The following is a 12,525-nucleotide window of genomic DNA, read 5'->3' as shown; positions in this document are numbered from 1 at the left end:
CTGCTGGGTGCAGGAGGACTGCTAAATGTTGTACCGTTATTTTGTACCATTGTTTAAAAAGGGGGAAAGGGAAAGACTGAGTAATTACAGGCCAGTCAGCCTAACTTCGGTGGTGGGCAATTATTGGAAACATTTCTGAGAGACAGTAATAAAAGCCATTTAGAAAATCATGGATTAATCATGGACAGTCAGCATGGATTTGTTAAGAGAAGACTGTGTCTGACTAATTTGATTGAATTTTTTGAGGAGGTAATGAGGAGGGTAGCACATTTGATGTAGTCGGCATGAATTTTAGCAAGGCTTTTGATAAGATCCCACATAGCAGATTGGTCAGAAAGTGAAAACTCCTGGAATCCAACGGAAAGTGGCAAAGTTCCAAAATTGGCTCAGTCGACGGGTCTCGTTGTGACTGGAAGGCTGTTTCCACTGGGGGTTCTGCAGGGCTCAGTACTACATCTGTTGCTTTTTGTGGTATATATCAATGACTTAGACTTTTTTTATTTGTTTATGGGATGTGGGCATCGCTGGCAAGGCCAGCATTTATTGCCCATCCCTAATTGCCCTTGAACTGAGAGGCTTGCTGGGCCATTTCAGAGGGCATTTAAGAGTCAACCACATTGCTGTGGGTCTGGAGTCACATGTAGGCCAGACCAGGTAAGGACGGCAGATTTCCTTCCCTAAAGGACATTAGTGAACCAGATGGGTTTTTACAACAATCGACAATGGTTTCATGATCACCATTAGACTAGCTTTTAATTCCAGATTTATTAACTGAGTTCACATTTCGCCATCTGCCATGGTGGAATTTGAACCCATGTCCCCAGAGGATTAGCCTATTAGCCAGAGGATTGAGGTGTATATACTTATGAGGTGCCTACATAGAGTAGATAGGAAGGACCTATTTCCTTTAGCAGAGGCATCAATAATTAGAGGGCATAGATTTAAAATAATTGGTGGAAAGATAAGGGGGGAATTGAGAAAACTTTTTTTCACCCAGAGGATGCTGGGGATCTGGAGCTCACTGACAGAGGCAGTAACCCTCATTGCATTTAAAAATTGCTTGGATTTGCACTTGAAGTGCCATAACCCTCAAGGCTACAGGCGAAGAGCTGGAAAGTGGGATTAGATTGGATAAATATTTTCCAGCTTGTTTGGACATGATGGTCAAATGACTTCCCTCTCTGCCATAAATTACTAGGATTCTATGATTGACCCTTCATTGCTGTACTATTCCAAGATTCTGTGATATCAGTGAGCTTGGAAAAAAGGTTAGAAGAGAGGATCAACAGGTACATCAGAATTCTATTGAATATGTTAATTTTTGTTGAAATTCAGCCATTGAATGTTTAATTTTCACAGTGTTCTTTCACTGCATTTCTTTAATTATTTCTCAACTTGCTTGTTGATATTTATTTGATTAAAGAAAGACAACTCTGAAAATAAGTTTAAAAGGATTATAATTCAGTTATTTAACATATTATTTCTCCCTGTACTCTCAGCTCCATGGCCAGCTCATACTCTCCACTTGATACCAGGCCTATTCCTACTCTGGCCACAGACTTAGAGACTTCAGTAGCTGCAGGGCTACTGGAGAAAACTTTAATAGCATGAATACCAGGAACCAGATCATGGACACTAGACCTGGAATCTAAATTAAAAGAAAAATGGAGTAAAATAAGATGGGATAACAGAAGATAGCAAACAGAAGTGGAGCCAGAGAGAGGGAGAGAGAGAAATATAGAAATTGCAGTAAGAGGCATAGAAAGAGACACCTAAAGAGAAAATACAACATTTTCCACTTGATTTGGCACCTTTAATGAAAGGAAGCATTGCAAAATAGTGATAACAGACATCAAGCAGGAAGTTGGAAGGGAAGGTTATGGGAAGAGATGAAGAGGTAGGTTTTGATAGGGCTATTACAGCTGAAGAGCAAGGTAGCATGGTAGGAAGGGAATTCCAGAGTGCAGTGATATGTTGGCTAAATACTGTAAAAAGTGGAAGGTGTGAACTACCAAACACAGCTGGAGGACACTGCAGAAATAGGGTGGAGTGTGAATTCTAAATGATGATGAGGACCTTGAATTCGATGCATAGAGGGAAAGACAGGGAAGTCAGTGATGAAAGCAAAAGGATAGAACATGTACAGAAATTGCAGACAGAGAATATTAGAAATAACTGAGAGACTGGAAAAAACTGTAGGAAACCATTAAAGAAACTACAAGTAGAGAAAGAAGGAATGTAGAATAAATAAAGAGGGAGAGAGCCTGCTGGAGATTTGAATGAAAGGGCAGAGATTGGCATCCTGTTGGGGCGGGGAGAGATTGGTAGGGAATGAGCTAGAGAGATATCTTATGGAGTGGATGAGGGCTGAGAAGAGAAAGATAGCTTGTGAGGGTGGAATGAGACAACTTATTGACAGGCGGACATCCTGTTGAAAAGAGGATGAAAGATACTATTGAGGAAGGGGTGGGGGAAGAAATAGATAGAAACTCAGATTTGGGGGCGAGAATAGCTCGGACTGTGTTAGGAGGATATTGAACATAGGAAATAGGAGCAGGAATAGATCATTTGTCCCCTCAAGCCCACTCTGCCATTCAGTACAGTCATGGCCATTCTTCCAGCTCAACTTCACTTTTCTACCTGCTCCCCATATCCCTTGATTCCCTGAGAAATCAAAAATCTCAGTCGTAAGTATACTCAACAATGGATTATCTACAACCCTCTGAGATAGACAATTGCAAAACTTCACAATCCTCTGGCTGCAGAAATTTCTCCTCCTCTCAGTCCTAAATGATCGACACCTTATCTTGAGGCTGTGCCTCCATGTTCTAGATTCCCCAGCCAGGAGAAACAACCACTCAATATCTACCCTGTCAGGCGCCTTCAGAATCTTGAATGTTTGAATGAGATCACCTCTCATTCTTCTACATACGAGAGGGTATAGGCCCAATTTACACAGCCTTTCATCATAGGACAACCCTCTCATTCCAGGAACCAGTCTAGTGAATCTTCGCTGTATCACATCCACTGCAAGTATATCCTTCCTGAGATATGGAGACCAAAACTGCACATTGTACTTCAGGTGTGGTCTCACAAAGCCCTATACAATTGTAGCAAGACTCCCTTATCCTTGCACTGCAATCCCTTGCAGTAAACTCCTACATGCCATCTGCTTTCCTAATTTCTTGCTGTACCTGCATGCTAACTTTATGTGTCCCTTATACTTTTGCAGCCTTTTTGTATTTTTCTCACAGCTTATATTCGCACCTATCATCAGCAAATTTGGATACATTACTCTCAGTCTCTTCATCTAAGTCTTAAATATAGACTGTTAATAGCTGGGGCCCCTGCACTGATCCTTGCGGCTCTCCACTAATTACAGCCTGCTACCTTGGAAATGCCCAATTTATCACTCAGCTTACTGTCCGTGAACCGATCCTTCATCCATGCTAATAAATTATCACCAACTCCATGGCGGGAATTTTATGCTGTCCTCGGTGGTGGGGTTGGAGGCGAGGAAAGCATGTAATCAGGTGGGATGGTGACGGAGACTGACTCCCCTGCCACCTTCCCGCCTCCGATGAAGTTAAGTCCAGGGTGGGATGTCCTGTGAATGGTCTGCTCGCCCCGCTGCCAATTGAGGCCCTTAGGTGGGCAGTATTGTCCAATTAAGGGCCTCATCCTGCTGCCATGACAATTAGTCCAGTGGTGGGCGGGCCTGTCACTGCACGGGGAGCATGGCAAGAAAAGCCCCTCCTGCCCTGACCTACCTGTGGCCTGGGTCCAGCGCTGCTCCTGGGCCTCGGTTGGGTGCTCCAGCGGCAGCAGCTACCCCTGCGCTGTGGCGCTGCTCAATTAAAGAGCTGCCGGCCTCTAATTGGTTAGTAGCTCTCAGAGGACGGGACTGACGTCGCCAGGGTCCTTGATCCTATGGAAGGCCCGCCGCTGTCCAGTTAAGTGTCTAACTGGCATTTGATTCAGCGTGCCTCCCACAGAAGGGACGACGCGAGGTTCTCGGCAGCGCTTTTGCTGGATGTCGCGACCCCCATCGTTGGATAAAATCCAGGCCCATAAGTCCTTATCTTGTGTATTAACCTTTTATGTGGCACCTTATCGAATGCCTTTTGGAAATCCAAGTACACTACATCTACTGGTTCCTCTTTATCTATCCAATCCTCAAAAAACTCCAATAAATTTTTCATTCATGATTTCCCTTTCGTAAAACCATATACACATATTGCTTCGAAGAGATATATGTACTTAACCAGAAGACAAATATCAGGTCATTCAACTTCATATTCATGCACTTTACAACAGTCATGTAAAGTGTAGCAAAGGCCTGGGAAATGGTTTGTGGATTTTGGAGACTTAAAGCATAGATTCGGGAAATATATTTAAGTAAAAATTAAATCAGTGACTCCATTATGTTTGCAGTAAATGATGCAGCAGCTATTAAGCAGTTACTTTAATGATCATTCATTTTATAAAACAAATCAGAATGCCACACCAAAGTGGAAACAATAAGGTAAATTTTCCTCTCTAGTTCTCCCTTGACTCCTGTGAGCAGAAGCGTGCACTTGATTTGCATAGCCAGGCCACACTAATGGTACAGGCCATCTCCCCAGTAGGGCTTTGTGTTGGGATTGAGCGGCAACAAGAGTAAACTTGCAGGCTTGAGCAACCAGCAGCTATGACCCTAGCTACCAGCATCAGGTGGGTCTTCATGCAAGCTCCCATACTAGGTTTATTTGGCTGCCCATGAGTACAGAGAAATGAAAGTGAGGGGGAGTCTGAGAACTCCCTTTCCTGCCTCTTTACAATGATTATCCTGAGTCTGCTGCTAGTGCAGGCACAGTTAAGTTATTTTGACGAAACCCCTGAAGTCCCAGTGCAGTGTAGTGGTGGCAGAGACTTTATGTAATAAGTCTGCATCCATGTTAGCTCTTCCCTGTTCCGGGGAAATGAGCAGTGCATGCAAAAAAGAGAAAAAAATTGCCTGAAAACAGATGATTCAAACTGTAGAGTTGCCACATGGTCACCATGTAGAAGATTAAGAAGGAATAAAATCACTTATTTTTATGAGGAATGTTGTTTTCCATTCTCTGGTAGAAAACAGTGCCTACTCTACAGAAATGTTCTTTTATTACAGGGACGAACAGCACTACATTGGTCCTGCAACAATGGTTATCTGGATGCTGTCAAGCTTCTGTTGGGCTATAATGCCTTCCCTAATCATATGGAGATCAATGAAGAGAGGTAATGTATGAAAGCTCTTACTCAACTTGACTTGACTTTCAGATTATTGGAACTCAGTCACTTAATGAGTCAATAATTTAAAAAAGTTGACCCTTTTAATAAAATAACATCTTATTGATGCTTAGTCTATTGGCATTTTGAAGAGACAGTTAGACAGACACTCCTTTACCTTTGGGAAACAAGATGGTACATTAGATCAGGACACTGTCCATCCATTTTTGGTTCACTAATGTCCTTTAGGGAAGGAAATCTGCTGTCCTTACCTGGTCTGGCCTACATATGACTCCAGACACACAGCAATGTGGTTGACTCTTAAATGCCCTCTGAAATGCCCTAGCAAGCCACTCAGTTGTATCTAACCGCTACAAAGTCAATAAAATAGAATGAAACCAGACGGACCACCCGGCATCGACCTAGGCACCGGAAACGACAACGGCAAACCCAGCCCTGTCGACCCTGCAAAGTCCTCCTTACTAACATCTGGGGACGTGCCAAAGTTGGGAGAGTTGTCCCACAGACAAGTCAAGCAACAGCCTGACATAGTCATACTCATGGAATCGTACCTTACAGACAATGTCCCAGACACTACTATCACCATCCCTGGGTATGTCCTGTCCCACCAGCAGGACAGACCCAGCAGAGGTGGCGGCACAGTGGTACACAGTTGGGAGGGAGTTTCCCTGGGTGTCCTCAACATCGACTCCGGACCCCATGAAGTCTCATGGCATCAGGTCAAACATGGGCAAGGAAACCTCCTGCTGATTACCACCTACCCTCCCTCAGCTGATGAGTCAGTACTCCTCCATGTTGATCTCCACTTGGAGGAAGCACTGAGGGTGGCAAGGCTGCAGAATGTACTCTGGGTGGGGGACTTCAATGTCCATCACCAAGTGGCTCGGTAGCACCACTACTGACCGAGCTGACTGAGTCCTAAAGAAGATAGCTGCTAGACTGGGTCTGCGGCAGGTGGTGAGGGAACCAACAAGAGGGAAAAACATACTTGGCCTCATCCTCACCAATCTGCCTGCTGCAGATGCATCTGTCCATGACACTATTGGTAGGAGTGACCACCGCACAGTCCTTGTGGAGATGAAGTCCTGCCTTCACATTGAGGATACCCTCCATCGTGTTGTGTGGCACTACCACCGTGCTAAATGGGATAGATTTCGAACAGATCCAGCAATGCAAAACCGGGCATCCATGAGGCACTGTGGGCCATCAACAGCAGCAGAATTGTACTCAACCACAATCTGTAACCTCGTGGCCTGGCATATTCCCCACTCTACCAATACCATCAAGCCAGGAGACCAACCCTGGTTCAATGCAGAGTGCAGGAGGGCATGCCAGAAGCAGCACCAGGCATACCTCAAAATGAGGTGTCAACCTGGTGAAGCTACAACACAGGACTATCTGCATGCCAAACTGCGTAAGCAGCATGTGATAGACAGAGCTAAACGATCCCATAACCAACGGATTAGATCTAAGCTCTGCAGTCCTGCCACATCCAGCCGTGAATGGTGGTGAACAATTAGATAACTAACTGGAGGAGAGGGTCCACAAATATCCCCATCCTCAATGATGGGGGAGCCCAGCACATCAGTGCGAAAGATAAGGCTGAAGCATTTGCAACAATCTTCAGTCAGAAGTCCCAAGTTAATGATCCATCTCGGCCTCCTCCTGAAGTCTCCAGCATCACAGATGCCATACTTCAGCCAATTCGATTCACACCACGTGATATCAAGGAACAACTGAAGGCAATGGATACTGAAAAGGCTATGGGCCCTGACAATATTCCGGCAATAGTACTGAAGACCTGTGCTCCAGAACTTGCCGCCCCCCTAGCCAAGCTGTTCCAGTACAGCTAAAACACTGGCATCTACCCTGCAATGTGGAAAATTGCCCAGGTATGTCCTGTACACAAAAAGCAGGACAAGTCCAACCTGGCCAATTACCGCCCCAAAAGTCCATTCTCAATCATCAGTAAAGTGATGGAAGGTGTCATCGACAGTGCTATCAAGCGGCACTTGCTTAGCAATAACCTGCTCAGTGATGCTCAGTTTGGGTTCCGCCAGGGCCACTCAGCTCCTGACCTCATTACAGCCTTGGTTCAAACATGGACAATAGAGCTGAACTCAAGAGATGACATGAGAGTGACTGCCCTTGACATCAAGGAGCCCTAGCAAAACTGAAGTCAATGGGAATTGGGGAAAACTCTCCGCTGGCTGGAGTCATACCTAGCGCAAAGGAAGATGGTTTTGGTTGTTGGAGGTCAATCATCTGAGCTCCAGGACATCACTGCAGGAGTTCCTCAGGGTAGAGTCCTAGGCCCAACCATCTACAGCTGCTTCATCAATAACCTTCCTTCAATCATAAGCTCAGAAGTGTGGATGTTCACTGCTGATTACACAATGTTCAGCACCATTCACGACTCCTCAGATACGGAAGCAATCCGTGTAGAAATGCAGCAAGACTTGGACAATATCCAGGCTTGGGCTGATAAGTGGCAAGTAACATTCGTGCCACACAAGTGCCAGGAATGACCATCTCCAACAAGACAGAATCTAACCATCTCCCCTTAATGTTCTACGGCACTATGATCGCTGAATCCCTCGCTATCAACATCCTGGGGGTTACCAGTGACCAGAAACTGAACTGGAGTAGCCATATAAATACCATGGCTACAAGAGCAGGTCAAAGGCTAGGAACCCTGCGACAGGTAACTCACCTCCTGACTCCCCAAAGCCTGTCCACCATGTATAAGGCACAAGTCAGGACTGTGATGGAATACTCTCCACTGTCCTGGATGGGTGCAGCTCCAAAAGCACTCAAGAAGCTTGACACCATTCCAGGGCAAAGCAGCCTGCTTGATTGGCACCCCATCCACAAACATTCATTCCCTTTACCACCGACACACAGTGGTAGCAGTGTGTACCATCTACAAGATGCACTGCAGCAATGCACCAAGGCTCTTTAGACTGCACCTTCCAAACCCGCGACCTCTACCACCTAGAAGGACAAGGGCAGCAGATACATGGGAACACCACCACCTGCAAGTTCCCCTCCAAGCCACACACCATCCTGACTTGGAGCTATATTGCCGTTCCTTCACTGTTGCTGGGTCAAAATCCTGGAACTCCCTTCCTAACAGCACTGTGGGTGTACCTACCCCAAATGGACTGCAGTGGTTCAAGAAGGCAGCTCACCACCACCTTCTCAAGGGCAATTAGGGATGGGCAATAAATGCTGGCCTAGCCAGCGATGCCCACATCCCATGAATGAATTTTTTAAAAAATTCTCAGTAAATATTTTAATCCAAGTCATACTGCCAGGATAAAGGGTTGGCAAGGTCATTTCAGGTATTTTTAACCAAGTTCCTAGTGGGTATGAGACCATAGAATAAAGTTACTCATAAATTTATGTTGTTTGGAATGTCACAGTGGGCTGGTAGAGGTGCATTTTTCAAATTGGGGTTAAAGTGCCTCATTTGGAGAAGGTTAGAGGGGGGGTATTAGTGTCTTCTGTATCTTTCTCATGCTTGATTTTTTGACTGCCATATTTTACACTACTCTCACAGGTAAGTCTGAAGTCCCGACGCCTTGAGTGACTTCATTAGCTTTGATACCTCTGTATATTTTTGGTAATATCCATGTTTCTATCTACCTCCTTGAAAGGAAATCAATAAAAGGTTGCCATCTAAATGCTGGGCTTTTATTTTGTAAATACCTTTTGTATCACAACAACAGCTTACACTTTTATAGTGCCTTTAGCAAAGGAAAACATTCCAAGTTGCTTCACAGGAGTGTAATAAGACAAACATTTACATCAAGCCAAGGAAGGAGATAATAGATGACTAAAAGCTTGGTCAAAGATGTACGTTTCTTAAAGGAGGAGAGAGAAATGGAGGTAGAGAGGTTTAGGGAGGGAATTCCAGAGCCTAGGGGCTAGATGGCTGAATGCATGGCTGCCAGTGGTGGAGTGAAGAGAGTGGGGGATGCACAAGAGTATGGAGTTGGAGGAACACAGAGTTCTTAGAGGGTTGGGGCTGGAAGAGGATACAGAGATGGGGAGTAGGAGAGGTGATGGAGGGATTTCAACACAAGGATGAGAATTTTAAAATTGAGGCATTGGTGAACTGGGAGCCAGTGTAGATCAGCAAGCTTGCATTGGAGACTGTACAGCGAAGGTTCACTGGATTGATTTCTGGGATGAGAAGGTTGTTCTATGTTGAGAGGCTGAGTAAATTGGGCCGAAACTCTCTGGTGTTTAGAAGAATGAGAGGTGAGCTGATTGAAACTTATAAGATTCTGAAGGGGCTTGACAGGGTATAGACACTGAGAGATTGTTTCCTCTGACAGGGGAATCTAGAAAATGAGGGCACAGTCTCAGTATAAGGGGTTGATCATTTAGGACTGAGATGAAGAGATATTTCTTCACTCAGAGGGTTGTAAATCTTTGAAAGTGTCTACCCGAGAGGGTTGTGGTTGCTCTACTGTTGAGTATATTTACGGATTTTTGGCCTCTTAGGGAATCAAGGGATATGGGGAGCGGGCAGGAAAGTAGAGTTGAGGTAGAAGAACAGCCATGATTGTACTGAATGGCGGAGTGGACTCGAGGGCTATATGCCCTACTGTTGCTCCTATTTCTTATGTTCTTATGGGCATAGGAGTGATTGGTGCAGGTTAGTATACATGTGACAAAGTTTTGGATGAGCTAAAGTATGTGGAGGGTTAAGGTCTGGAGGTAAGAAGAGCATGGATGAGGGTTTTAGCAGCGGACAAGCTGAGACAGGCTGTGTTATGGAAATGGAAGTAGGTGCAGTCTGTGATGGAGTGGAGATAGGGTCAGAAACTCATCTCAGGTTTAAAAACGGACAGGGTCAGCATCCAAAGGACCCAACTGGCTAGCTGCATCGGGATGCTTGATTGGCATTTACAACTCATTGCTTTTTGTGCAGATGACACCCTAAGCCCAATTTAAATCGAGCCTCACGTCAATGTCTTTGGACATCCATTTGCATTGCACTGCCCATTTCATATTGAAAACTTACGTGTTAATTTTCTCCTCCCTTGGTTTTGTTCTAGATACAAGTTTCTGGACTTAGCTACCAATGAATTGATCTTGTCAAACTGCCTTTAAAATTTGCACAACTCTTGTTTCCCACATTCATCACCATGTTCTGGAATCTGACTACATAAGTACTGTCCCCTAAAGCAGGATATCAAAGTCATGTTTGCACCTACTCCATTAACAACAACTAAGCCTTTCTGCATCTGTAAGTAGCACTGTCTGCCAATCTCACTAGGCTGATTTGGCTGTGCAGCTATCTAATGACTGTTTCTTAATTAGTGTAAATAACAGGAGGAGGGAGGGGGACAGGTTTTAATGTGTGCAGAATAAAACATATTAAATTAGCTTGCAATAAAGATCCAGTAGAATTAATTAACCTTCTAGTTAGTGGATTTTATTTATTGTACACTTCATGGAGTAACACCATACTATCTGTTGTGTGGTTACATTTATTGTTGGGGATATATATAATGAGATATTTATCATACATATATTTGTGGTAAGATCAATCCCAAATGACCTCACTCCAGACTCATCTCTGATAAGTGTCAGCCTTAGCTCAGTGGCAGCACTCTTGCCTCTGAGTCAGAAGGCCCAGAGACCTGAGCATATAATCTAGGCTGACATTGCAGTGCAGTGCAGTACAGTGCAGTACTGAGGGAGTGCTGGACTTTTGGAGTTCTGTTTTTCAAATGAGACATTAAAACCAAGGCCTGTGTACTCTCTCAGGTGTAACTAATAGATTACATGGCACTTATTCAAAGAAGAGCATTGGAGGTAGAATCTTCGAAACTTAGAACACAGAAGATGACCATTCAACAGGCGAATGTGTCAAAAACCATAGAGTGGCAATAGATCTAAAGGGGAGATGAGGGGAAATGTTTTCACTCAGAGGGCCAGATCATGTGCTCGTCCGGAAGGCAGGTTTTGTGGCGGGGTAGAGGGGAGTGGGGGGTGGGATTGGTGTGAGGCTGGAGAATCGGAGCGGAAATGCACAACACAGGACCTGACGCCAGGATTCCCGGTTCCGATCTTACCGAGGGCAGGATAGGCCGACGACGACCTTCCTGCCCAGAGACCAATTGAGGCTCTTAAGTGGCCCGTTAACAGCCAAATAAGGGCTTCTTCCTGCCAATCCCAGCGGTGGGGGGGGGGGGGGGGGCCTCTGCCCTAAGGGGAGGACAGCTTGTAAAACGAGGCACCCTTCCTGTGGGCTCGGTGGGGTGGGGGTTGTGCCCTTCCTTCTTGGACAATTTGTGGCCCATGGAGGACTCCCCCAGGAACAACAGGAGTCCCCTCCCCCTGGACCGAACGACCCATCTTCCCCTCTCACCGGGGCCTTCCGGACTGACCCCAGCAACCCCGCCTCACCTACCCGTGTTCTAGGGTTCCAGCGTGGGCCTGGGTCCAAGGCTTCAGCAGTACTGGCAGTGGCCACTGCTCCCAGTGGCGCTGCCGATGCTGCTGAGCTGCCAGCCTTCTGATTGGCTGGCAGCTTCTGGTGGCAGGGTCCCCATCCCTATAAAGTCTTTAAAGGGACGGGAATCCTGCCTGCTAAAACTTTGACCCCAAAAGACCAGAATATCGCTTTGGGGGCCGAAAAAATGCAGAGATGGGTTCGCCCAACACAGCCAGGAGCCCCACCTCCTGCACAAAATCCAGCCCAGAGAGTTATCGGAATCTGGAATGCTGTACCTGAAAAGGTGGTGGAAGCTGATTCCATAAGTAGTTTTAAAAGGGTAAAGTTGGACAGGTACTTGAGGATGAGGAGCTTACAGAGTTACAGACAGAAAGCAGGGACGTTGGACTAAGCATGACTGCTTTTCAAAGAGCCAGCACAGGCACAATGGGCTGAATGGCATTCTGGCCAATATTTGTCCCTCAATCAACATCACTAAAACAAATCATCTGGTCATTGCTCTGTTTCCACAGCTGCTGACCCCATTGATAAAGACATTAATGGTAGAGGAGCAACTCAGGCTTGAAGCCTGAGCATTAGTTTTCTGCTGCATGCCTGTCACCTTCACCCACAAGAAAAACCCAGCCATGGCACAATGAAAGAGTGTGCAAAAGTGCAATGGTGCCAGGTGTAAGGGGTCTGGATAACTACATTAGTCAACATGCCTCCTGCACACATCATGCATCTGTACTAAGGGTTGGCTTTCAACCCCAAAGAGAGCACCTCTGCTTCAGCAAGATGGA

The 12,525-nt window shown here is 45.6% G+C and overlaps 1 protein-coding gene across 3 annotated transcripts in view; it reads left to right on the top strand.

Annotated features, from left to right (window-relative positions):
• invs (inversin) overlaps positions 1 to 12,525 on the top strand; it is a 500,621-nt gene that overhangs the window by 298,643 nt on the left and 189,453 nt on the right. For all 3 annotated transcript variants that reach the window (XR_010968749.1, XM_068010370.1, XM_068010383.1), the window contains exon 12: positions 5,150 to 5,256. Coding sequence is in view for 2 of the 3 variants with exons in the window: in XM_068010370.1 (XP_067866471.1) it covers positions 5,150 to 5,256 (107 nt within the window). In the remaining variant the exon portion in view is untranslated. The remainder of the gene's footprint in view (positions 1 to 5,149; positions 5,257 to 12,525) is intronic.

The sequence above is a fragment of the Heterodontus francisci genome, chromosome 2 (genome assembly GCF_036365525.1).
Source record: "Heterodontus francisci isolate sHetFra1 chromosome 2, sHetFra1.hap1, whole genome shotgun sequence".
In the NCBI taxonomy this organism is placed as follows: domain Eukaryota; kingdom Metazoa; phylum Chordata; class Chondrichthyes; order Heterodontiformes; family Heterodontidae; genus Heterodontus; species Heterodontus francisci.
This window is presented reverse-complemented; position numbering and strand designations above follow the sequence as displayed.